A 27,981-nucleotide genomic window follows, 5' to 3' on the forward strand; every position below is an offset into this window, starting at 1 on the left:
ATGGATTTATGGATTTTTCTTTCTTTTCAAAATCTTTTCATTTAAAATGTCCAATAACAGAAATCTCGGAGATCTCAGGGACAGGCAATTAATGAAAAGACTATGTTGTTGAGCAACACAAAGACTAGACAAAAAGAAAAGAAAAACATTTTCTCCCCTTCATGTCCCAATTTGATAAGTAAGCCAATTCCCGATTCCCCAGCCTCTCCACGAGTACTCCATCTCTGCTAACCCCCACAATAAGTAATTGGGAGGGTGTAGATAGCCTCGGGTCTCCTCCGATACCCGGGCCGTCAAGCCACCACCAAAATTAGGACAGAACATCGGCGTTCTGAAAACCATGGACAGCGACGTAGATTCAGAGATAATAGCAAGTTTTGTCGGCCCGTAAACAAAGAAGTGAATGGCTGCGCGCATGCGCAAAACATGTCTGGGAGCTCTGAGCAAGGCGTTGATTTTAGCGATCGGGTTTTATACCATTAAAAACGATCTAAAGACGTCTCCAGACGCCTTGGGCCTTCTACGGGTGTAATTATAAAGACTTGTGGGGATGTCTTAGGCAAAATAAGTGTTAATATACCTTTAATGTTTAGAGATTTTGTTTGCGACAGAATAATCTACAATTAAGGAATTTAGCAGACTCGTAGTTTGTCGTGAGCAGTAGTTGTGTTGTGCATGAACATGAAGGGACTCGACCTAACGACTTGAACCTGATCACCAACAGGGGTCAGAGTAGAGCTAGATAGAGCCTTCAGGTACCTGAACTTTCTCTCCTCCCTCTTCCATCTTGATGTCTGCAGCCTTCTCCGTCCCCCCGGGGATCCCGGGGCTTCTGTTGTGCTGCTCTTGGGATGAGGTGACCGACAGCTGCCTCTGCAGTCGCAACACTTCCCTCTGGGACTCTCTCAGAAACTTCTCAAATTGCTGCTTAGCAGAAGGGACGGGGGAGCCCTACAGAGCCACAGAGACAGTTCGAAAATACCACACAACCATTATAATATATAGTAGTTCCTCACCAAATATGGGCTTTGTCTGCTGAAATTATGTTCTGCAGTGTAATTTGCAAAAAGGTTTTTTTAGAGTTTTCACAGCATGTGTGTGTGTGTGTGTGTGTGTGTGTGTGTGTGTGTGTGTGTGTGTGTGTGTGTTTGTGTGTGTGTGTGTGTGTGTTTTGTCCAGAGGGCTGTTGTTCAGATCAGGGGTGAGCAACTTTGAAGATGGAGAGGGCCACTATAGTTCCACACTCACTCCAGAGCCACATTGCATATACTGTATCAAAAATAGCAGATCTAGAGACGCGTTTTGAGCTTGTAGATCTGCTATTTTTGCTATATTTGAATTGAAATCCTGAATTATTGTTTTGCTATTTTTGAATTGGAATCCGGAAAAGTAACATTTTTATTTAATTTCAAATGCATTTAGTTATACTTATGTTAACTTTATGAACTGCAAATACATTGGACATAAAAATGTTTAATACTAGTCATTAAGCTACTAATATAGATATTAGTAATTAAAGCGGGTCATGTTTGGAATTGTAACAGCTGAAATCAAAGATATATTAGTATTCCGATATTAACCTGCGGGCCGCTTTAAGACACTGTGGAGTACATGTAATGTAAATGTATAGTCACCAACCCTGGCTGGCTCTGAAAGCCCATATTGTGTACCAACTATAATGATATGGAAAACTTAGATGGCATAATAAAGAAACACTGGCCGGGTACAATGAACCCAGTATGTGTGCTCTGTGGACTGTGAGGTAAGAGTCCACAAATCCCATATATGACATAAGAATTTGCTAGCAGATGTCACTGTCGAGGCCTGTTTGCCTGTTTTCATTGCAGCTCAAAAGACGGAACACACAGAGAAAACCGCAGACCACAGAAAATCCACTGAATGTTCAAAGTTCAGGTTGTTTGGGTGTAATTGAGGTCATACAACCTAAAAGAAAAACAAAAAATAAATGAAAATTAATTAATGAAACCTTTAAAATAATGAATGTTGTATTCTGTAAATCAGTCCTATTCCACAGTCATATACCTACCTGTAATGTAGATCTAAAATTAATCTGGGTCATGCGTTACCGAAAATAGCATTTCCATGATTGGATCAGCTTTATTGTAGTTGTGGAAGTCGCAACAATCTGCCTCTGAACGTTGTGTGGTGGTGTTGACATGTAACATTAAGCGTTAAAGAACACAAACCCATCTGCTCAGTGCACAGCGGCTACCGTTAAGTCTGTAGCACCCCTCAGTAAATAAACAGACACGTGTTCAGGGAAAGCAGCTCTTGGGTCACAGCCCCGCTGGTAAAAAAACAGAGAGACAGCCTGTACCTCAATGTCATGTAGGCCTTAGCAATGATGGTAATTTTAATACAGGCTTATGCTGAATTCACACCAGCAATGTCTGTCAAGCGAATGTTCTTTGCTAAATGCAAAAAAATTGAGCATTACCGAAGTTATGAGTGACGGCTTATCACATATGTGTCAACCAGGGCTCCAGACTAACGTTCACCAACGTCCTGGAACCGTCCCAAAATACAATTTGAACCGTCCCGAAGTAAATTTATACTGTCCCGGGGAAAAAAAGTTAAAAAAAAGCACCACTCAAAATGCGAAATTAATAACTGTATTCCTATTGTAATAGAAATACAATACATGCAGTACATTATTTGTTTGGCTTCATGTTTCTTTTGTAGATAGAGAAAATACACTGATTTAGTCAAAATGCTCCCAGATGAAAAATAGAGCTGGGTTAAAAATGTTAATCAAATTAGAGGCTTTGTAATTAATTAATCTAAATGAATCACATTTTAATCGCATATCAATATTCGACGTGAGAACAGTGATATTTATTTTCAAATGGATTTTGTTATTTTGGTGAATCAATGAATAGGGACTACAGTTGCTTATACAACTTTGGTGGTAGGCTGCTTGATCAAGACCAACAGATAAACATGCAGTAATGCAGGTAGTCTATGAATACTTAAATGTCTATTAGGGTGGCATGAGAAAACAAATACAAAAATCGTGAAAATGTGTCACAAATCTTTGGATGTACATTCTTTCACAGCGAAAGAAATTTCTTTTTTTAACTCAAATCTTTGCTTCTGGGGTGGGGGGGGGGGGGGGGGGGGGGTCTGGAACAACATATTTTCAGATGGGGGTCCACAGCAAAATACAGATCATTCTCGGGGGTCCTTGACATGAAAATGTTTTGAGAACCACTGGCATAGAAACATACAGTAGGTTTTAAGCATGTTGTTGGTACCTTTGTGGTGCCAAGCCGTGCCTCCAGCTCTCTACACTCCCGCTGCAGGGCAGCAATCTCCTTGTCCTTGTACAGCAGCGTGTCTGCGTGCTGGGCGAGGTCCCGGGCTCGCTGGCGAGCAAAGGCTCTCTTGTATTGCTCCACTGACCCCGGCCTCATCAGCGACGGGGAGTTGACCTGCACACACAGTGCAGACAGTGGTGGAAAAAAGCACTCAAATGTTTTACTTCACACTTTTTTTGCCAGGGAATTCTTCAAAATAATGGCGCTAGAGTGACAAGCAGATTAGGCAGATTTTACTCTGAAAAGTAAAATCCATTCTTACCTCACGCTACCTCGTCTTGTCTCTCTAGAAGCGTTAATATTCCAAACGAGATGCTAGGTTAAGTCAGAAATGAAATAGAACATTGCCCTTTTGGTCAAAACCATGGAGATCGCCTTGATTTAGAGTTATGAGCCTTTTTAGTCCTATTGTGAGCTTGTAGATCGGCTATTTTCCAATGGCCGAAATGTGTATAGGGTTGTATGTTTTGTAATAATAATCCAAATCTACAAAGTAACTAGTACTAGTAAGTAGTAACTAAAGTTTTCAAATAATTGTAGTGGAGTAAAAGTACAATATTTGCCTCTAAAATGTAGTGGAGTAGACGTAAAAGTAAAATTTGAAATACTCGATTTTGTACTTGACCCAAAGTCCGCCAGCATTTATTGATAAATTGTGATATAATTCACGCCAGCATTTATCCCTGTTCAGCTCTTATTTTGATGAGCCAAAACTCCAGACCGGAAGTATATATATGTTAGGGTGTGTGACGATGTTTTTGCAGCCCTGGTCGGTAAATAGGGAGTAATGATGCATCATGGAGGGCATCACAGCGTCGGCTCTGAGCCGTAGAATAAAGCTTGTTTTGACCAAAAATGCCATGAAAAGGAATAGGAGATACAGGCGATTGAAAGAAACAGATAGAATGGGTGTTTATGGGCACGACGATCAAGATCCAGTGTTATTGACAACAACAGCTAGCAACCAGATGCTAACGTGAGTAGCATTATGACTTGATCAATCAAAAGCACTATAAAAGACCAATTGCCGTAGAGCTACGGCATTGGCGTTAAGCGTGACATTTATTAATTGCCTTTAATTGACGTAGATCTATGGCGGCCTAACTGTTAAGTACAGTACTTAAGTAAATGTACGTACTTAGTTACTTTCCACCACTGCACAGCAGAGCACGCAGGAGTTATCTGTTATTAAATGATAGGAAATGAAATACATAGATAAAAATAATAGCTCAATACATACACCCATGAGAGGCAGTCAAAGGTTGTGATGATTGGTGATATTATTTATTATTGTAGGTCAGCACATTTCACTACATGGTGAATGAATTCCAAAGCAAGTGAGTGAACTGTGAGTTTAAGAAATAGTAGTGTTAATAATTAAAGTTAATAATAACTCTCTCTCTGTGGTGAACAGGTGTTGTGGCATATCAATACAGGCCTGTGTGGCTAGGATAGAGATAGGTGTGTGAAGTAACAAGGACTTTGTGTCCTTGTGTCTGAAGTAACAAGGAGTGTCTGAAGTAACAAGGACTTTGTTAAATAATTATAACCAATGAACGTATGCCAGCGGCATCAAGTGGCATCTCCTGGGACAGAGTGCAATGACAAAGACATGAAACAGTGCATGTATTTTATGTGCACGTATTGTATATGCACCATTGTACCTGTCACCCGTTAAAGATGGAGTGCCGTGATCTTTGTATTTTTTCCAGTTTTTCATGTGTTTATGAGGTTACAGTACTTCAATAGACCCCTTGGTGTGGTTGTTACAGTATGTGCAATAAAGGCTTCCCTTTGTATTTAGGGTTTCTTCCTGGAGGCCCCTCACCTAACCCCTGCCTCTTTATCTTACAACAACAGCTGTGGGTGTGGCTTCAGTTCAGGTGGATCACCCATTCACCGCACCCACAAGGCAAACTTAATGAACTGGTGGGCATGTCAACATAAAAACAACATTTTAACAAATACTGTACACTTTTTTGAAAGAAATAGCTCCTCCTTATATAATAATGATGATCATGATCATGTTTTAGGGTGGCAAAATAAATCACGACACTCCATCTTTAACAAGCGTCATGGAACCAGTGCTTGAATGATGAAAACTACACCAAAGTTAAAATGTCTGTGTTCTCATAACCAATCTTGGTGAGTCACCATACTGTTCAGGGGATAATTGCATTTTTCTTTTCTCTCCTTTTAAACAATGACCATTCATCACTACCATTCATCACTACCATTCATCACTTGCTGATGAACTATTCCACTCAGCTCATTACTAGACATTATGGTGATTATTTGGGACACTGGCGCTTGTTAATGAGTCCTTCCCATCATTTGGCACTATGGCATGACAAGCGTGCTGTGCAAAGCAGTAGCGTTGCTGCGGTCCATTGTGTGTGCAGCGTACCCAGTGGGTGGAAAAAGTACTCAAATGTTCATAGGTAAAAGTATCAAAACCGCAATTTAGAATTACTCGGTTACAGGTAAAATTCCGGAATTCAAAATGTAATTGAATGAAAGTACAAGGGTATTGACATCAAAATGTACTTAAAGTAACAAAAGTGAAAGTGCTCATTATGCAGAATGTCTCATTTCAAGTTTTCAAATGTATACAAATCTTGTGAAAATAGCCGATCTGCAAGCTGGTTAGTGTATGTTTTGTCATAACAATCCAAATCTATAAAAAGTAATGCTAAAGTTTTTCAATAGTTGTAGTGGCATAAAATACAAAATGTGCCTCTGAGAGGTAGTGGAGTAGAAGTAAAAAAAAAAAAAAGAAAAGTGCTGGAAATTGGAAATACTCAAGTAAAGTACAAATACCTCAAGATTGTACTTAAGTACAGTACTTACAGTAAGTAAATGTAGCCTGTAGCACTTGCCCTAGCCTCGACGACCTTACAGGCGTATGCATAGGCTCAACTTTATGTAGACATAGCACCCTATAGTGTATACCTTAGACTCTATTAATATATACTCTAAGGCTTAGAGTATATATTAATAGAGACGTCACCGGATTTCTCCTCCCATCCACTTGCATTAAGTTGCTCAAAAGCGCATGCAGCGATTTCACTCCTCCGTGAACCCGCAACGTGAACCCTCGTATGGGGTTCACGTTGCCCCATAATGTGAACGTGTGCAATGATAGTCAACGGACCAGCGCTGGCTCGAGCTGCAATACCAAATTCGGCCACTATGTCCATTTTGCCTCGTCTCTATTCTCTAAGGTGTATACGCATAGTTTCATTATATAGATATTCCACTGTTAGGTTCTTAGCTTACGTATGATTCTTGATGACTATTTCTATATATATTGATGTATTACCATGTTTTTGTTGTAGTTTACTGTAAATCGCTCTAAGAGCATCTGCTAAATGCCTAAATTGTACATAGTTATTTTCCACCATGACCAGCTAGCGTACCACTTTGAGGTTGGCCTCCTGCAGCTTCCGAGCCCTCTCCTCCAGTCTCTTGGCGAGGACAGCAAGCTCCGTGTTCTTCCTCCTCAACCGCCTGACCTTCTCCTCCGTCTCGGGAGCGCTGCTCTTGCGCTGCACATGGGAGACAAACGGCAACGTCTGGCAGGGCCTGCAGCGACTGTGGAAGGCTTTATATTCGGTCGTACGAATGACAAGAATGATGTATCTTCAACCGATTCAACACGTTTGTGTGGTATGTACGACAGTATATCATTTCTGACATGCAACGCACGCGTATGCATTAGTCTTACCTTAAACCCAAATACAGAGACTTGCAGATAGTCCAAACATAAAAGAAAGGGATTCCCAAAGGCTCTCCCTGCCTTAGGTACCGTATACATTAGCACCAGGTCTGGATTCCTACTTTTGTATCACTCTAATGTGGTGGGTTTACAGCACGATCAACAAGAGAAACACAAAAATACCAACAGAAATAGAAATACAAAAAAGTCACAGGTAAACATTATTGGCGACACAAAAGAAGGAACCGTAAATGTCACCTTTCAATGGCATTTCAATGGACAGACCAAATTATTTTAACTAGAACTCCGGCCTACCCGGGAAAGATAAATAGGGAATGCATGCCCAACCCTGTTGTGCAATAATAATAATTTCTGTATACTGTACATTGTTAGACAACATGTTGCAATTCTATTCATCAATTTAGTGCTATACAGCCTACATATTTTAAAGGAATAAAAACTCAAAATATATTAATGTGTAACCTTCAGTCAGCAGAAAATGTGATGAACTGAGGTGTTAGTAGTTAAGATGGCTCCCTCCAGGCCCCCTCACTATAGTGATGCTGTGTACTTCGGTCAAATTTGGGAACTGCTTGACGGTATGAAAACATGGACACTGCCCATCCCTACAGGTACATTTCTGCAATTTGGGGCATCGTCTATGTATTTCTCAGGTATCCATTTCCATTTGGAGCCCATATCTGGCCTACTTTGTAGCCCAGGACACAGATCAGTGTTGATTTTGTCGACTAAAACTATGCCGAAAACTAAACAAAAACAAAATAAAAACTAAACTACGAGTACGATAACTAAAACTAAGACTAAGACTAAATATACTCACAATTTCGTCAACAAATTACAAACTAGACGAGAATGTTAGGGAGGGACTAGTGGAGAAGAGATGTTTGGTTGCAGTCGGGTGTTGCGCTATGAAAATAGCTGATCTACAAGCTCACAACGCGTAGCTTGTGATATTTAGTCGACTAAAGCTAGACCACCACTAATACATTTCGGATGACTAAAATATGACAAAAGACTATGACTAAAACTAAAATCTAAATTTTGCTGCCAGAATCAACATTTTGGAGTCTTTACCAGCAGGCCATTCTCCTCCCTCAGAGTGGCACAGGTCTTCTCCAGCTCACTGAGGCCTCGTAGGAGCTCAGAGTTCTGATGCACCAGGAACCCGTAGTCTGTACCATTCTGGGGGAAACAATTGGAGAAAAAAAATAAACACATCAGTTACAACCAGGAAAAAGAAATGTGACCACATCACACCAACACTCATAGCACTACACTGGCTGCCCATACAGGCCAGATCCCACTTCAAGGTGCTCCTCCTGGCCTATAAAGCCTTAAATGGACTCACTCCATCCTACCTAGAACACTAAACATATTTTTTGCTACACCATCACTAAACACGGGTATATCAATATATTTTGATTCAAAATATATTGAAGTATACAGCAATACCTGGCAACTTGAGGCACTGTTTAATCTTTAATGTTTTTTTATTTCATGACTTTTCACAAACAAAAAAGAAAAATAGATATCATGGGGGGTGCAAAGTTGGTGAAAAACGTGCATATTATTTTAAAAATATTCCTAAAATAAAGAGAAATTTAGTTGGGAACTCCTCCTTTGGTCCACCCATTCCTGGGACATGTGAGAATGCTCCAGTGAAGAAGTCCATTGTGGGTGTATTGGATTTTTCTCTATCACTAAACACGGGTGAAATTCACCCAAACACAAAAAAAAACAGGCATATGGGCAGAGAAACAAACCTACCTTCCATGATGCCACTGAGCATTGATGAAGGTACTGAAAGACCCACCCACCTCAGACATCAGCAACATTATGAAAATTACAAAAATATAATTGTCCGGGTGAAAATCTCCTGTGTTTAGTGTTCTAGGGTTAATAAAAAAAATCCCTCCGCGACCACACTACGATCCCAGGATGCCGGAAAACACATAATAAAAGAACGGTTGGGGGCAGAGCATTCACACATCGTGCCCCCTGTCTCTGGAACACTCTCCCTCAAGCTGTCAGAGATGCCAACTCTCTGGACATTTTTAAATCTAGGCTAAAACCCCATCTTTTCTCCCTGCACTACGGTTCCCCCTAGTTTGATTGAAACCATAGTTATGTTCATCCTGTTCTCCCTGTGATTTTCAAATAAAAGTTATGCATGTTTTACTGAGTTTTCTTATTGCTATGATTTTGTGTTTTTGATATATCTTTGTTGTATTGATGTATTCTTGTTGTGAAGTGCACAGAGACGCCTTAGGGTAATGTTGTACTATGATTAAAAATAAACTGAAAATAAAATTAACTTTAGCGGTTTGTGCTTGCTATGCAATCACCAGAACCCAACAATACATTAGTGAGTCATTTTGGCTAGGAGCGAATGGAATGAATCGCTGCCAACTGTTCATACCGTTTGTGCTTTGCTGTGCCCTAAAATGCAGCAATGTCTCCAACTCACTAAAAGAGACATTCTCCGCTCAGTTGTCAGTCACAGTTTCACTTTCTAATGTTGAGTGACAGATGACAGGGCCACTGAATAGGCTTTTCATCGAGATTGCTTAAACAGCCAACCCAATGAATACCTCTCATCCTTCACTAACTCAGCACATAGCAGCCAGAAGAAGGAGAGGTCTCTGCTCTTGACGGCATTGCAGGAAATAAAAATCACACCTGTGTGAAGTGAGTGGTGCAACTCCGTGTGGGGGTCCCGGGGGGTCCAGACCCACAGGAACACGCCCAGGGTGCCGGCCCGATTCCGGCGAACTGCCCCACGTCCGAAACGGTTGAGAAATGACAGAGTTACCGTGTGGGGGTCCCCAGGGGGTCCCTCTACTGTACTGTCATGTATGTATGTATGTATGTATGTATGTATGTATGTATGTATGTATGTATGTATGTATGTATGTATGTATGTATGTATGTATGTGTGTGTGTGTGTGTGTGTGTGTTAGGCTGCGCAACAGTGACACTTGGTTGTGAAAACCAACCAAACGCAATTTTTGTGCTCGGACACAGCCAGCCAGCTAGCCAGGGAGTCAGGACAGACACACATACCTCCTTAATGGAGTGGGTGCACCACTCAAAAAAGTAAGTACAGCGATTACACACATCGTGCAGCGGTATAACGAAGCTGTATAATTATCTAAGTGCCCTCAATTCTTGAATTCAAACAGTTGTCTTGATCTTTCGCAGACCTTAAAATGCATTTAGAAGTTTTAGGAATTTACTGAGTTGATTTCAGTCCCACTCTATATTTATTATGGCTTCTAAAACAAGTGTGTCATTTGTGTGTGCATTCAGAGTGACGTTTAATGGTGCTATTAAACTATTAGTATTAGTTTAACCATTATTTGTTTAAAAAAAAGCTTGTAGATCTGCTATTTTAGAAAAATCGTGAAAATGTATGCAAATCTTTGAATATATATTCTTTCACAGCAAACGTTCTTAACTCAAATCTTTGCTTCTAGGGGGTCCCTGGAAACATATTTTCAGATGGGGGTCGGCGGCCAAACACATAATTCTGGGGATCCTTGACAGAGAACCACTGATATAGAAACACAGGATTTTCAGACAACTGTCATGATTTAGAAGACATTTGTAGAATTTGTTCTCAGGGTTAAACAGACTGATATGGAGGCAACCACTAGGCTGAACAACAGACAGACACCACCTCACACCAGGTGAAGGAACTTGGTTAAACGATATCCGAGAATGTTTTATCTTTTGGTCTTCGTTCAGGATGGAAATGTACATCACTCTGGTGTATTTGGCATGCTCTAAATCAGTGGTCCTCAAACTTTTTTTAGATAATGACCCATAAGAGACAGACATTTGCCAGGACCCAAATTAATGAAAATAGCAGACCTACAAGCTTGGTCTACGAGCTTGTAGATCGCCTAATTTCTCTATTTCTATTATTCGATTTGTCATTTTATTTGTTTTGGAATTGTTTCATTGATTAAAAGTTGTGTTTATTTTTTATTATTATACATTTAAAAAATATCAGACCTGTCTGAAGTGAGTGGTGCAACAGCGCCCCCTGTTGGTACCCTGGACACAGGGACACCAACAGGGACGGATGTACACCAACAGGTACGGACAAAGCTGGGCATTGGAGTGGCTGCACCATATGGTTGTACCACTCAAAAAAATCTTTTCAGATGTAGGAAACAGGAAAAAAATATGATATAAAGTAGTACTCACAACCCATAGAAATTGGTCCGCGGACTCCGCGACCCAACCTCGTTTTGGGAAACAGTGCTCTAAATGAGTCTAAATGGACCCAGAAGGGTGAGAGAATGGCTCGGCACCAGCCCTGGCAGAGGGCATTCGTGGCGGAGAGAACAGATGGACAGACAGGGTACAAAGATAAGCTGCAGGTGAGCGGGGGCCGGGGGGGAGGGGGGGGGGTGGGTGTTGGGGGAAGGGGTTGTCCTCGGTGTGGCAATTATTCAACAGCATAGTCACCAACACTGACTTTGAGTGGCAGAGATTTGCTATGTGAAATAGGTAAAACGGTTGAGAAAGCAGATGCTCTCTCAGCTGAGCTGTAGTGGTCAGACTGATTACAGACAGTACATGTCCGAATGGACCTCTGTCCAGTAACTGGAGACGGATATCGTTAAGGACAAGTGAGAAATGGAGAGTGAATGTCACCGGCCGTTATGATTGTGCTTTGGTTTTGCGCACAAGCACAGACAGTGAACAGTATACAGTATGTCTATATTATGTCATTGTGTGAAACTCCAGCGAAACCTCTTAAAAAAACACATTTTCTATAAGATTTCTCAATATTCTCGAGATGCCTTTCAATCATAATAGAAATACCACCTAACAGTGTTGGAGTAACATCACAATGATAATTGTGATAATGATAATAAAAACAAAGCTGAATTTGTCTATGAGTTGATTGATTGATTGATTGATTGTTAACACTAAGGATTTCACTGCATGAGATCTACAGTAGGAACGGTCGTGCTGCCATGATGTTGATGATTTGGCCTATGGGGGGTCCCTGGTGGTATGTTTTTTATGATACCTAAAGTTAACAGCAACACTAATGACCAGCTGTTGACTTGCTCTGCAGCTGAGACTCCTATACGGCAAGAATATTGTGTTGATAATGACCAGAGAGAGCGTCTCTGAAGGGAGAGATGGTAGAGTATATACTGTAGGTTCTGGGGAGTGGGGACCCATTTGTGGGTGTTGTGGACACATTGTTATGTGTCCTCTTAGTTAGTGTTTCCTACATTTGTTTTTTTATTATTATTATTTCAAAACATTTTCAAAAAAACATTCCCCCCAAAAAAGCAAAACCTTTCATGAATTAATAACAAAATCCAATGGTTTTTCTCAGTAATGGCATGAAGAAATGAAAGAAAAATCTAAGAACAAACACTTCATCACCATAACAAACTTTTACTGGTCATGACAGAACCATGGTAATACTAATAATGATAATATGAAGAATAATAATAATACGACACGCTGGCTTCCAAGTGGCTGAAATCAGTCGTGGCGCCATGGCCTGTGTTACATTACCGTTTCACGATTTATAACCAGATAAGATCACTCGCTCGCTGGCAGTCAGGATGGGGCGTTAAAGCATGGTATAATTGCAGTCTGTTTTGCCATGGCGGTTGCAGCAGTCAGCTGCTCTCAATGCCCTAGGCTCTAAGGACCACTACACTAAATAAAGCCCAATGAATCACCTCTGCAGCCGCAGCTCAACCAGGCTGAACTCAGCCACTGCCAGCCTCCATTCTCATTCTAATGATCTTGGAGAGCTCCTCAACGCCTTGTAATTCTTACGGTAGCAGTGGCCTTCAATTAGGCATGAGCTGTTAACTGAGAGTTTCTACATTCCAGACACAAGCTCTGGTCATGCCTGCCACTCACCCCTAAAGCCTGCAGGCAGCCAGGTTGACTCAGGGCCAGACCATTGTTTAGAATTCACTTCCTCTCGCTTACATTAGTGTGCAGAGGGCCGGCCACGTTAAAAGGGCAGATATGACGCCCGCGGCCCTTATTATACTGCAGAATATTGTGGGCCCCTGGCTGAACTATGTGACGGGATCTGATGCAGGAACAGTCATCGCCCAGCTGACAGTTTTTCACTAGAGGAGGAGGAGAGGATGTTGTTTTTATCCAAAATGAGTTAATGGCACAGGCAAACTCTATACATACTAAAGCATGTCTGAAATAAATGTCAGAGCTGAAATCGACATGTAAATATGAAATAAATGCTTAAACATGTCGGTACAGTAGGTGTAATGTTAGCGCTGCGCTAGCTACCAATGCAAGCAATGCTAACAATCTATTACAATTCCCTGCAAAAGTATGCAAATTTGCGGTAAAATCCGCTATTTCTACCTGATCGTTTTGAAAGGTATCACTAGTCTGTTGGCCTATTTGACCCAATACTACAATCTCAGTTATACATTCATCTGACAGAAAAAAATATCACACTCGTGTGAAGTGAGGGGCACCCACTGTATTTATATCAGCTACATGATGTCTTACGATGTCAATTAGTACCATATAAACAAAAGTCCATATACTTGGCTGGCAAACAACGGCTCAAAAGTGCTCTCTAAAGTGCTCTAAACAAACATTGTAATATCCTCAAAATCCATAGACTTGGCTGCCATATGACGTAATCTACAAAAGAACATCATTATAAGGTTTAGACCTTAACATGGTCAGAACATTTATTTCTTCCTCTTGGCCAGTTCCCACAACAGGTTTTTAATTTCTACTTTTAGTACATTTTGATGCCAATAGTTTTGCACTGTTACTCAAGTACATTTTGATTTCCAGACATTTACTTGTAATGGAATAGTTCTATAGTATTGAGTACTTTTTCCACCACTGATAGGACGCATACCACATGGGCTCTAATGGCTGACAGCGATGTCCCTGGTTCGATTCCACTCCGTCAACAACCATGGTGATCAATGCTCTGCTCTCGCCTGGGCATTAGTGTGCCATTGCGTGGGATGCTGCAGTACTGTGAGAAAGATTTTTGAGATCTAGGTCAACTTTTCATTGTCCCAGTCGCTAATATTCTTTTCCCTTTCCCCTAAGGATCAGCTGAATCGCTCTGAACCTCTGAGTGTTACAACGTAAATGAATGGAGTTAATGGGTTGGCGCCCTAGCCTGTGTCTTCCATGAGGAGGAAGCCTAACAAACCCACGGTAAGGCCTTTAGGAGGGCCATTCAAGACGCAAGCGGAGCCTGCAGCACCACCATGAGCCATTGCGGCTCAAGAATCCACCACTCCTGAATGAAGTGCCTGGTGCTGGGACTCTGGTGCAACGCACAGGTCCTGGACCTGGTGAGACGTAGGAGGAGCGCGGACAGGAGTCAACCCACAGAGCCTAGTCCTTCCACGCGCCAGAGTGATGCGATCCTCCCGCATACAGTACCTGGTCTTTCCCAAATGGGACTGATCGAGGATAGCTACTGGGACGTAAGTTGGGGCTTAAACACCCCGGCTTGGTCCCCTGAGGGGTATGATGTTGTGAGACCCGAAACCCTGATGACCTTAGGATACATCACTGAGGATACGTCAGAGGGGCATCTATGCTGTGTTTTTTTGTTTTAAACTTTAAAGCACACCCCGATCACTTAACCACTTGAACCTCTATTCTGGGGGAGGGGAACATTCGCAAAAATAGCCAATCTACAAGCTCACAACGTGTTCGATTGCGACTCCTTGTGAGCTTGTAGATTGACAAAGAGATTTTATTTTGGTGTAGAGTGAAAAAAGTTGCAACTCATGTCCGTTATACTAAGTATGTGACTATATATTTGATAATCGTAATTATGTATCTATCTTTAAATGTTTGAGTTATAGTGAAAAGTAAGTGATTTTGACAGATAATAGGCTATATGCACACCACAACCAGGAGCTGTGTGCAAGGCGTTGCCTAGCAACTGGAGCTGTCAAAAAATGGTTTACAGCGATCCCGTTTTATATTAGGGATGCCGCCGATTAATCGATTTTCCGATTAATCGTCGGAGTCTCCAAAATCGAGGCTAATAAGTAAGGCTGCATGATATATCGAACATGTACCTTCATCAGAGTGGAGAATATAAGTATAAATCAAGTTGAGCAAAGCCACTCTTCTCTGCCCCTCTCTCTAACAGACACAGTTAACGATCACTTGTTAAGTGCCTGCCAGACAGACAATCAGATGAAATGAAGGCAGTTGTAGAGTAGTAGAGTGTAGACTAGTGAACTGAATGTTTTCTGTTTATATCAAGTACTTCATACCAGCCCCTTATGAAACTACTTCTCCCCAAATCCAAATGGATTTCATTTTCCATCCTGAATGGCAGTAACTAGAAGAGAACTGAGAAGATCTCCACAAAGGTTTACTCATCAAAACTGATTATAAAACTGTAACCATCAAAGCATGCACTCAACATATAATGGTTATGTCACCATGGCATGTGCATAATATAACATCTTTTTATCTGATATTGATAAAAAATAAAAAATAAACCTTTTTTTTTTGGGGGGGGGGGGGGGGGGGGGGGTCAATTAATCGATTATTAATCGGCAGAGCTGTCGATTATTCGATTTGGCTGATGGTCACTTTCTAGCATCCCTATTTTATATGATTTAAAAGGGCCTTAAGACGCCTATACACGTCCTTTGCTTTTGTATTGAGAGGACGTGTGGGAAAGCTGTTAAAATGATCTAGGTCAGGTTCTGTTTTCTATCCAGCGGAGCTTTGCATTGTAGGTCATTTATTGCCACAAAGTAGAGGAATCCCATAACAAGAATTGTAACATGGAGTAATGGGGAGATGAGGAAAGAAAACGTTATAGGAGAAAAGGAAATGACAAAGGAGAACTACGGTATTAGGACAAGGAACTGTAGTCAATATCAATGATGAATGTGAAGGTTTCAGAAAGGAGTTATAGGCATATTTCACAGAAATTTTACCTGAATGACATGAAACACCAAAAGAGGTTATCCATACCAGTTACATCTTCGCCTTATAAGAGTATGATTGATCATGTGATAATTATCCATTTGTCTGGGATCATACAGGCAGGGATTCATAGAGCACAATGGAAATATCTATTGTACGTTTTTCAGAAATACAGCAATCAGTGGTTTTTGGCTGACAGCTACAAAGGGTTGATTCCCACTCCTAAATTACTGTCTACTGGCTGGACATGATTGTATCCTATCCTATTTACATTTTCCTTGTATTCAAGCCATTACGCTACAGGATAAGTAAATGATAGCAAACAACTCCTTTAAGCAATCAGAATTCTGAAAAACAATCCAGACATTATCAATGCGAGTGTATTTGGAATAAACAAATCAAGAAATACTAGCTGTGGGCATTCTGTGCATTTCAGGTGACTTTCTGGTTAAATTGGGGATTGGGCATTGGGGAATTTGGCGAGACAGCAGTTACTTCCAGTCTCACGTCGCAACAAGGCTTAATGGATTACAATGAACGATGCAATCTGCTGCATCTGGAAACATCCTATAATTAACACAGGCACCGTCTGCTCCTGGCAGTAAAGGGAGTACCATCCTTCAAACACACATCGGATAGACCCCCTAACGCGCGCGTGCGCACGCACGCGCACACGAGCACACACACACACACACACACACACAGTACACACACACATGCACGCACGCACGCACACTTTATTATTTATAAAAATAAATTAATAAATTATTTCAATAGACTGGGAATAGCTGCCCTCCACTAAAACGAATACTAAACCGCTATTATGGTACCAGTGAGGCGTTAAAATCAATGCCTCCCAGTGTCTGCCTCCCAAACCAGATTTAATCAGTGCGTTTCTTATGAGGTTTCTTGAACTGGGCTGCTATATTGCTGGAATGGTGTACCGCCTCCGCCCCTTTGAGGGACATGAACATCATGGAATGAATCTATTTAGATCTACTATACCTCATTCTCCCACATTCATTCTTCTTGGAGACCATTTATAGTCTATAGCTATGTTTATCTATAGTTATCTATAGCGGTTCAAGACAAAGCAGAGAAATATTGCTATAACAAAATATGGATGTGGAAACAAAGAAAAAAGCACAACAGAAAGCTTTACTGTAGGCTCCGGACATAATAAAAGCTGCTCTCCCCATAAACTCATATATAAGTCATGAAGCAGAGCCCTCCTACAGTGCAAGTGTCCCCTCAATCCCATCCTGCATTCATCATGCTGGTTGGAATTGTACCAAAAACACCTCCTTTATGCCCTCCAGTATCTACCATCTCTTGTCCTTCATAGCATCTGGATGAGGTTGTTAAAAATTACAATTGTGTGTGGATGAGTTGCACAAGAGGTTGAATAGGAAGCATGGTGGCATCTGACCACCTCCTGTGTAAAGTTATGCTGTATGTGGAATTCTGCTTCGGAAACAATGCACATTAATATTCAGGGCTTGCTACAGCATCTGCCATTACATCAACAACAAAACTCCACTAAGGCTAAGCTTTTTTTAAAGGACAGCCAATAAGGGGGAAAAGTGTCAAAAAAAAACCAATGACTACTAGCACAGCAACTGAATATAAACCAGCTTGCAATTGCAATTGGAAAACTATAAAAAGTTACCTGATAAATGGGTTCTCCTGATTTCCCAAACTCATTGTTTGGGAAATAATGCTCCATAATAACAATGGGTACAGCAAGTGTTCTGACAATAGGTTCAACCTGGTATTGCATAACCAGGTGCGGCATGCATTCAAAACTTGCATTTGATTTGATTTTGGAAAAAGATGTGTGAGCAAAATCACAATAAAACTTAAACCCAGGATAACACTTCAAAGTGCAATGTGGTCTTGCGTCATTCCCGACTTGCATGGTCTTCGAATAGGCCGGTGCCCTGTGCCCAGAGGTCACCGGTCTAGTAATATTGAATTTCACAAGGCACAACTCATGTCATCAATGGCCATGCTGTAAAACCTGTACCCATTATAGGCTTGTAGGCTGTTTCAGACTCACCCGTACTAATAGTGCCTTTCTGCCATTGGCCCTCCAGTGCAATAATTAAAACCCACATTAGCCTTGCAAGCTGTCTGCCTCATCAGCTCATAGCCTGCATGTATATCCTATTTACCCATGCAAAGGACATCTGGCCTTTTAAGAGACAAAAAATTGAGAGCACAAGGGGTCACCAAATTATTCCATATAATGCAATGTCAGCAGGGGAAAAAAATGGATAGCAGGGAGACAGTGTGGCGGAGATGATTTGTACCCAACCCCCCTGCCAACCACCCTCCAAAGACGGACCCCGACAGCTTCAAAAGGATATGAACCTTAATCTTGTCAAATTGAATTGAATATGCATGCAGCCCCTTCAACCCCTCACGTTCACATCAACTACAACTTAATTTGTGGTCTAGTAGCAGAATTGTTTCAAATGACTACTTGAGAAGTAAGTGTCTGCCTTCAGCATTTCTGTCATCATCAAGAGGAGAAACAGCAGCAGCACAGCGCTTTAGCAAGTATCAGAGAGACACATTCAATGAAAAAGGGCTTATCTACATACACAGACCTGCCGCATAATTTGTGCTTTGCAATGCAATATGCAACTACTTAACTTAAGCCATAATTATTTTTTGCATTAACATGGAATTACAGTACTGTATTCGAATATTAGAGATTGCACAGTGGAATCCCAAAACAGGAATTCATTTGTGATTTATTGTAGTGAACTGTCATATGTTAACTAACTACTATACACAAAGATCTGACTGAAATGTCCAAGTTGAGAAATAACATTGCTTAATAGGGGTACATAATTAATATAATTGTCATTTTACAGACTAGACTGACAAGCTACATTTTCTTAAATGTAAGCCAGACAGAAATGGAAGTGCATTAAGGAATGTATTAAATATATATTCTTCTCACCAGGGTCCATGCAGTCATTAATCTTGGTATTCCTAAACCACTACTACTTTATCATCATGTTAAAGCCTAGTGCTAAGTCTGTCTGACCTACAGTACAATGACAATATAAAATAAAGCACATTTCTGTATAAATAAGGAAATCACAAAAGCCGTTTCCCTTCCACACGTGAAGATCTCATTTGCAATATGATCAAGGATTGGACAACCGTACATGAATAAGAAGGAGCTCTATAAGTAAATTAAGTGGTTTTCCTTTTGAGACAGATCATCACAGATTATATAAAAACTCATCAAGGTCAACCTTGCATTATCCACGCCACTGTGCTGATAAAACGGTAACATTGTCTGGAGGTGAGCGATGGCTCAGAGGTAGACCTAAACCAAAATTAAATTAATTTAATTGCAGTGAGGTGCAGGGGCGGTCAGTAATCAGAGGTTGCGCTCTAGAGATGACAGGAGAGGGTCGGGAGATGGTCAGTATATCCCTGACCGATGTTTACACACCCGTTATAAATGTCAAAAATCCTATTGTGGTTTTCACCATAATCCCATTAAAAGCTATTGATTGTGCTAGAGGTAGGATGCGATTAACGAAAGCAAACAATAGGTTGGAAAAAACGGTATTATCAGCTAAAGGTCATGTTAAATAATTGTACATTATGCCATGGGCTGTCAGAAGTAACACAAAACCCTAGTGACGCCCCCCGACATTCTGTGGGCCAGGGAATTAGCTTCCCATTGCTCCTCCAGGCTACAGCCTTTTCTATTGTATGGGGGACACAGGTAATCAAGGGTTTAATGTCACTAGCATTGAGGGACGATGACCAAACGCTGCAAAAAGGGAAAAAAAGTAATGGAGGGCAGAGCCTTTGGAGGACAAAAGACAACATGTATACCTGGCTGAAGGCCAGTGAATGCTATTGCTACAATATGGAGGGAGTAGCCTGGACACCAGACAGATCAGGGCAGATATTGGTTTGGCACTCCGCAGTTTGAATTAAATTCCGTTCACCCCAAAGTTGTGGTTGACCAATCAGAGCCCACTATTCAAAGTGAGACTTTTTTTTGCTGTGACAATGGAATCTTGTTTGTATTAACCAATAACCGCCCCTTGGAAATAAATCTTCCACACCAAAGTCCTAGACGAATAGCTACGAAGTGATATTAGTCTGGCCATGCCATGCTAAGGAGAGAGTCCCTACTCCCTGACCACTGTGCAGGACACCCAGGCTAAGGAGAGAGTCCCTACTCCCTGACCACTGTGCAGGACACCCAGGCTAAGGAGAGAGTCCCTACTCCCTGACCACTGTGCAGGACAGTGATATTAGTCTGGCCATGCCAGGCTAAGGAGAGAGTCCCTACTCCCTGACCACAGTGATATTAGTCTGGCCATGCCATGCTAAGGAGAGAGTCCCTACTCCCTGACCACAGTGATATTAGTCTGGCCATGCCATGCTAAGGAGAGAGTCCCTACTCCCTGACCAGTGATATTAGTCTGGCCATGCCAGGCTAAGGAGAGAGTCCCTACTCCCTGACCACTGTGCAGGACATGATGCAGACAGATTAAAAGCCTTAAAGCCAAACACTACAGGAATGGAGACCCAAATAATCGACTAAGGCGAATTTGAAACAATACAAATGGCACAACCTCTGCTGAAATACTGTATAAGAAAGACCATTTCTCCCAAGGGATACCACACAACTACCTTGGCCGTTGTCATAATTAAAAGATTATGAGAGCACTGGCAGGCAAGACAAAGAATATTATGTTCTTGCCGTTGAAGACCGAAAAAGTATCTTATCTTTTAAATTGAATGTAAATGTACAGTATGCAATAAATGATCTATTCTTGGCCTGGACCGCTCAGCGGTCCAGGCACCTTGGCCGGTAGTCAGAGTCTGGCAGTGTGCCATTTCCTGTCAGCCTACTGTCTGTCCCTCTATAAAAAACAAAATAAAGGCGAAAGCCGCAATCTATTCTTTCCATTTATTAATATCGTTATAACTTCCCATCTATATTCAATGCTCATCACTATTCACCTTTGGTTAGCCAAACTCAAAATAAGTGGACTCACAGGTCATGAAGTGCATGTGATAAATGCACATTGCAATTGTACATATATTTACCTAAATTAGTGTAGCACAAGGTCAGAAAGCTTAGTGTGTGGCACTGTGTCCACACACGCACGCATGCATGCATGCACGCACACACACACACACGCGCCATACAGAGCTAATTCACCTCTGACACTGGACAGAATGTTGTGCCTATGCATTCAGAGACATCAGTTCCATTCCATTGCCAGACAGAAAGCCCCCAAACAGTGATGTTTGAGGTAAGACATGAGCTGAGACGGCGAGACCAGACACTCTGGAGAATCCGTTTATCAATTATTCATCAGCTACGTATGAGACCCTAGACTTGCAGCTATCATAATCATAAGTACACAAGCCTGGTGACGTGAGGTTACACTCAAGCAGTAATTTGTGGATTAAGGAGCACTTTGATGGAAATTTGCATTTTTATTTCTATGAAGGCTTTACCATAAAGACTGTCAAATGTTATTTTATTTTTTACATTCCATGGTTCTATATAATATATTAATGTTTCAGGTTGTAACAGTTTACTTGAATAATAGAGAACATGGCTAGGCAAACTTTTTTTTCCTGTGTTCGGTTCGGGCGAGGCTAGCCAGGCAGGGTGATATTTGTTATTGCACATACGGACTGCGGCGGCACCTGTCATGCAGGGTGTATGGTAGAGTATGCTAATAATACAATATAACTTATACAATTGGGGTGGTTTTATTTTGTCTCTCTACTCTTCTATTGAGACATTTAGATCGTGCCAAAGATCATGTCTCACCTACTGTAGAAGACCAAATGTTTACCTGATGGTCAAGATTCAATTTATCCCCTGAGCAAGCTGGCTCAATTATCTCAATGTAAAGATTTCAGCGCTTACGCAGGAAACAGGGTTCAAATCTGGGGTAGAAGAGGAAAGTTACATGCTTATTTTGATGTTTTTGGTGCCACAAAGAAAGTGTCTTCATTAGAGCTTGTGCTTAGTTCATGTCAGATCACAAAGAACGGATTTCAAGAGCGAGGTCACTATCCAGGTCTCATATTCTTCAACACTGTTCCACTTTCAATCTCCTCATAGGTCCAAAGTGGGCCAGTGCTGAGTTGTAAGGTAACTCTGAAAGAGTATGATCCTGGTCAAGAAAAATAGAACCAACCCACACACAGTACAGTAACATGCTCCAATAAATATTAATGAGGTTTTGAGCCTCCGGTCCTGTTATCATCACTTGAAGAACCCCAGCGTTGCAACGCGTGAGTGTGTGGATTATATTCCTTTTCATGATCCTATCTTAACCCAGCCAGTCCTCTGACAAGTGATGTGTGTATGCTATCAGATGTCTGATGATCATGGTCAAGCCTTCGTTGGAATCGAGACATGAGACAGGTTTTGCCCAAAGGGGTTAAGTAAGAGATGAACAACAGTGTTGTATTTGCAATCTTCCCCTAAACCACTTGGACTCTAGCATCCCTATTTGGGGCTGAACATTCAACAAAAATAACAGATACATGAGTATGCTGATTTGGTGTTGAGAGGGGAAAGGAGCAGCAGACAGACCTAGTCTAGAGCCCCGGGCGACCCCAGTGTATAGACAAATCCATGGACCGTCCTGGGCGCAGCCATTAAGCGCAGCTTCACACGGTCACACCTCAGCACTGATTAGCTACACCTGGCCTACAGGGCACTGCTCCATGGATTCAAGCATGGTATCAACACATTGTAACAGATATATCATTAGAGCCCAACATGGTAGTGATACAGAAAAGTGTGCAGAAGATAGAAACCTGGAGTGGAGAGTCAAACTAGGAGAGAGTCCAACTAACCTGTTTTCCATTCTAGTGTATTAAGAACAGACTGACTTGAAAAAGAAAAAATACTGTGTGTTCACAGTCTCAGACTAACTGAGTTTTTCCATATCCAGTTACTGCAGTGGAAACGTGTACAGTGTTGATGTCAACACTCAACATTGTGCTGGCATCTTGGTGAGCCCACCTGGTAGATTGCATACCATTAAAGGTCCACTTCACCACTTTTCAACTTATCTTCATATATGGTCCACACTAATGTTCATGATAAAATACCACAATGTTTTCCTCCTCAGTCTGTGTCTCATAGGCGGGCTGTGGGCAGAAACCTGTCCACCAGTGACATCATCATTATGCAGATTTCCTTTTTAATCTAGTCTTGTTTCCTATCTGTCTCACTGTAACTATCTCAATAAAGAATGAACATGCCTAACTTGTTTGGGAAATAGTGATAACAGATAGAGACCAGAGGATGGATGGTCACTATCAGTCAACTCAATGGCATCTTCCAGCTCCACACACATCTCTAAACAGCAGCCAGATATTTGGTGGGGGTTGGGGAGCCTAATGATCTTTTAATGGCAAACCTTCACTCAACCTTCCTCCTACCATATCATTTGCTCCCTAGTACCATCCACAATTTCCCTGTCTCTCTGTCTGTCTCCCATCCCCCTACTGTAAGCTCTACTGTGGGTCCACCTGGGAACACGTGATAATGCCCACATTGTATCAGAACTATCTAGCACTATCTATGACTGAGAGGTCATTATGACCTATTTTTTGTTTAAGTTGATTATCTGAAGCTTTCATCATCCATCATCATTCCATCATCTCAGATTTTATTTTACATCTGAAACATTTTCTAAATATGAATTTAAGCACATGCTACTTCTGTCACATTTTACTTCAGTCATGCGAGTGTTAAAGAAGATCTATATTTGCTGCCTACTGTATGTGGAGAATTTCAAGTTAACAGATTGTAGCTCCTAGCTAACATTATTCTATAATCTTTATAGGAATCCACCAATAACATGAAAAATGTGCGACACCTTTTAATTTCCAATTGGTTCATGAAGAGGTATACTCTGTCATTCAGAGTAACGCACATCCTCCGTCATTGATGCTGAGCCAAACTGTTAAAACAGACAAAGTAGAACAAAGCAGGGGTTCGCAACTCACTTTAGGATGCTCCAAAAAATGTACTCTGTCATTTCATTCAGGCTATGCAGAGGCATGATGTATGGGATGAGCACACAGTGGCTAAACATAGTACGTGCCACCTCACCGTCTGCATCAGAGCTGCTACAGCACTGTCCTAGATAAAGCACTAAGATAACCTACTGCCAAGTCCAGATTGGGGTAGGTTACTTTAATGACATACTGTGTAAAGCTGCTGCATTCAATTTTATAAACTAAATATGCTCAACTTGATAGCAAAAGCCAAGAATATGGGAATCTATTCCAGCATGTGATAAATATAGCCATGAAAAACTAATACTTTGAATAGATAAAATACTGTATATAGTCAAAATGTAACAATACAAATGCTTTTTTTTCACTTTCACTTCAAAAACAGGTAATCGGCGGTTATTGATTGCCTGTTAAGTGTTACGTTTTACGCTAAACAGATGTTTGCAATCCTGTAACATTTCAGAGTTTCAACAGAGTTCCCACAAGCACAGAAACAATATGAGCTCCAGCATTACCTTGCATATCCCTTCTACTTCAAGGCCACTGAGGTTCGCAAAAAGACAGTGGTGCCTCTTGCTCAGCACTGATGTCGGAGTGAGATTAGCCATAGTGGGGGGCACATTATTCTCAAGTTCATGGTTAGTACACTGCTTGTCTGTCCTCTCCGACTCTTGCTGTTGAGGTCCTGGGGCTTCAGCCTCCTCGCGACTCTCCATCTCGCTGCCTGCAGTCGCAGGCTCTGGCTGCTCGGGCCGAGAGCACAGATCATACATCACTCTCTGTCAAAGTCAAAGAGCAGAGTTGAGATCGATACAGCCAAAATCGAGCCGCTTCATGCAGGCTATTCATTTGCTGAAGGAGAATTACATGGATCAGATGCAGCAGGCTTCCTTCAACATTTTCCCATAACCTTTCTCCAAGTGTTTACAAGAGTGGGTAATCTCCTGGGGCTCAAGATTAAGTTTGTGACACCAAAGCAGTAGCATCACTCAGCACGGCCATCGTTTATCAGAAAACGATTATAGAGCCTCCAATGTGTTAATCCTAGTCCATGAGGAATTCGAATGCACAAAATTAGCAATAGAGGGCTCTTGTTCCATTGTAAGATGTTTTTCATAGCAAAAGGGCCTGTGCCATCTCCAAGACTAAACCAGTGGTACATAACACGGAAAGCATCCTTTTCCCTTCATTCACTCCCTCCTGTGATGTAAAACAAATATCAGCTTCATTGGGATGTCATATTTATTCTATGACATTAATCCCTCGTGGTACATCTATCGATATCATCGTCCTCGTAGCATGCTTATAGTACTGCGATCATTATCAACAATGGCGCATGCAGATTTAAATCCCCACTTACTAGACTGTGTTCCTGCCTTCCCGCTCTGTCGTCCTCCGAAATGAGAAGGAATTGTCATCGCTGCTTCTCGTACAGAGATGGGGAAAAGACGGACCGCGGAACAAGCGGCCCACTTCCAAGTCTGTGTGACGCCAAAACCTCAGATGTAAGGCCTCACTGATGTACGTGCCAGTGAATAAGGGGAGAAAGAGAGGAAGATTTAAATAAAAGATCTCTGGTCCCCATTCTCTCTCAATGCAGCGGCGAAGGTGGTGGCTTGAGAAAAGTCTTCAAGTGTGCTTATATCCTCAATGACGACGATGTCTCAAAAACATATTTCCCCCACCTCTTCGAGGTGTTAGTCGTACCGTCTCGGTGATAACAACATAGGGGTGCAGAAATAGGATGAAGGGGAAATATTTGTGCGCGTGTGTGTGTGTGTGTGTCTGAGACACACACATACACACACACACACACTGCATGTTGGTAAGAGGAGGGGGTGGAGAGAAGGGCTTCAGTTGTCCTATCACAAAAAGGCAGGCTCTGAAAAGGGAGCCAATCATGACCAGGACGTAGAACTGGTTTCCATGGAGATGACGCTGGAATGATGTTGGTTGCCTATTGATTGTTGAAGAGGCAGTGTGTACTGCAACACAGGCTGTCTGGCTGTCTGGCTGGTTGGTAGAGGAGCGGTTATTATGCTATTATAAGTTATTATGCACTTCTGTACTAGAACTATATATAACTATAATAATATAATAAATCACTTTACCCGAATCTTTCTCAATTGGAGTAGCACTGATTTATTTATTTATTTTAAAAAAGGGTGAAAAATGGAGATGGCTGGTTTCTGCCCGACAGCAACGATATAAAGCTTGCTTTAATTAAAAAATGAATGGCATAAACACAAACAAATGAGAGATTATGGTGTTCGACTAGATTGCAATCAGGGTCTAACTAATCAACTTGTAATGTGACCGTTGCTCCACCAGATTCATATCTGCAAAAGACTATTCAGTTACTCCACTGTAATTGCATGATTGTCAACTGCGTAAAATGAAAGAAGGCTAGCGACATTACTACACAGACAGCCACATGTAGTTTCCTGATGATTATGGTATGTTTGTAAACAAAAGATGATCAAAGATGGTCATTATTACTAATCATATAATGTAGGTTATACACTCATGTCAGTGTGATTGAAGTTCCCTTAGGCTTTCAGTGTCATTGTCTAAGTAGCTCAGCATTGATTTGCATTGGGAAAACATCTAATTTAGGCTATTGTCTAGGCCTATGTATAGTGCAAGTATCTCGAAGGCATATACTGTAACTATCATTTGTAAATGACTGAATTAGATTCCTAATGCCGTCCCCCTGCGGGTCTACTGCTTCAAGTTGAAATTCATGAGTCAAATATGGGTTCACTTGGGTCGGGACACATATTTATGGGTCCCTTAATTTTTCATTTCCTACATTTTGATTTTCATTATCATAATTTCAAAACATTTTCAAAATCATTCCCAAAAAGGTTTTCATGAATTAATACCAAATTAAATGATTTTTCCAAGTACATTTTTGAATAACTAAAGAAATATCTAATAAATTCCCTAAATTAGAAAACAAATGTCTAAGGAGTAGTGACAATAGCCGACCTACAAGCTCATAACGCGGCGCGAAGCGGCGCATTGTGAGCTTGTAGATCTGCTATATACTAATTTGTGTCCCGAGCAAACTTTTGGGTCACGGGCTAAAAGGTTTGAGAAACACTGACTTAACCAATTCAGGACGGGAACCCCTTTTGGTGTTTTAAGCATTATTTTATATTATACTTTAGCTATTGAAATATTGCAGATCGCCGTGCTACGAGCTTGTAGATCTGCTATTTTTGAAAAATCGTGAAAATGTGGCACAAATGTGACAAAATATATATTCTTTCACAGCTTCTTTCACTGAGGACGACCTAGAGAGACAGCGAACATTTTTAACTGAAATTTTTGCTTCTGGGGGTGGGGGGTCCCTGGAACAACATTTGAGAACCACTGACATAGAAACATAGGTTTTTCTCATGATCATGATTTAGAAGACATTTGTAGAATCTGGTTTCAGTCCTAAATGGGGTTAAGACAACCAAATTAAACAACTTGTAGTAGCCCTTTTCTCTTGCAGGGCGTTTCACCTCTTCTATCCACTTAAACTTTAATTAAAGTGTGCTCACAGAAGCATGACCATGGTACTGCATGAAAGAACCGCAACAAGCACTCCACTGAGCCCAATAATCGCTGTGTGCTTCAGCTTTGTTTTTTAATTGCCCTGGATGAGGAATAGACAGTGAAACAAGCAAACTTTCTATACACAAATGTATTAACAAATGTAAGTATTGTTTACGTATTAAAGTATTAAAGTATTTTTTAGACTCCATTTAGAACCATACATGTGTGTTGCATTTCCACGTGGTGCCAACTCATAGCAGGACCTTTTCAAACGTGTTTGTCATAGTTAATATACGATCTACTTTACTTTATTCAGGAGGTTATTTAGAGGTATAACCGGCTCTTTGGCAG

At 41.2% G+C, this 27,981-nt stretch overlaps 1 protein-coding gene across 1 annotated transcript in view; it reads right to left on the minus strand.

Annotated features, from left to right (window-relative positions):
* Positions 1-27,981, minus strand: part of tspoap1 (TSPO associated protein 1) — a 91,127-nt gene that overhangs the window by 60,650 nt on the left and 2,496 nt on the right. The window contains 5 exon segments of the mRNA XM_079508003.1: positions 760-951; positions 3,276-3,452; positions 6,758-6,886; positions 8,152-8,259; positions 24,597-24,860. Coding sequence (XP_079364129.1) covers positions 760-951; positions 3,276-3,452; positions 6,758-6,886; positions 8,152-8,259; positions 24,597-24,860 — 870 coding nt within the window.

This window comes from Electrona antarctica (genome assembly GCF_951216825.1).
Source record: "Electrona antarctica genome assembly, chromosome: 8".
In the NCBI taxonomy this organism is placed as follows: domain Eukaryota; kingdom Metazoa; phylum Chordata; class Actinopteri; order Myctophiformes; family Myctophidae; genus Electrona; species Electrona antarctica.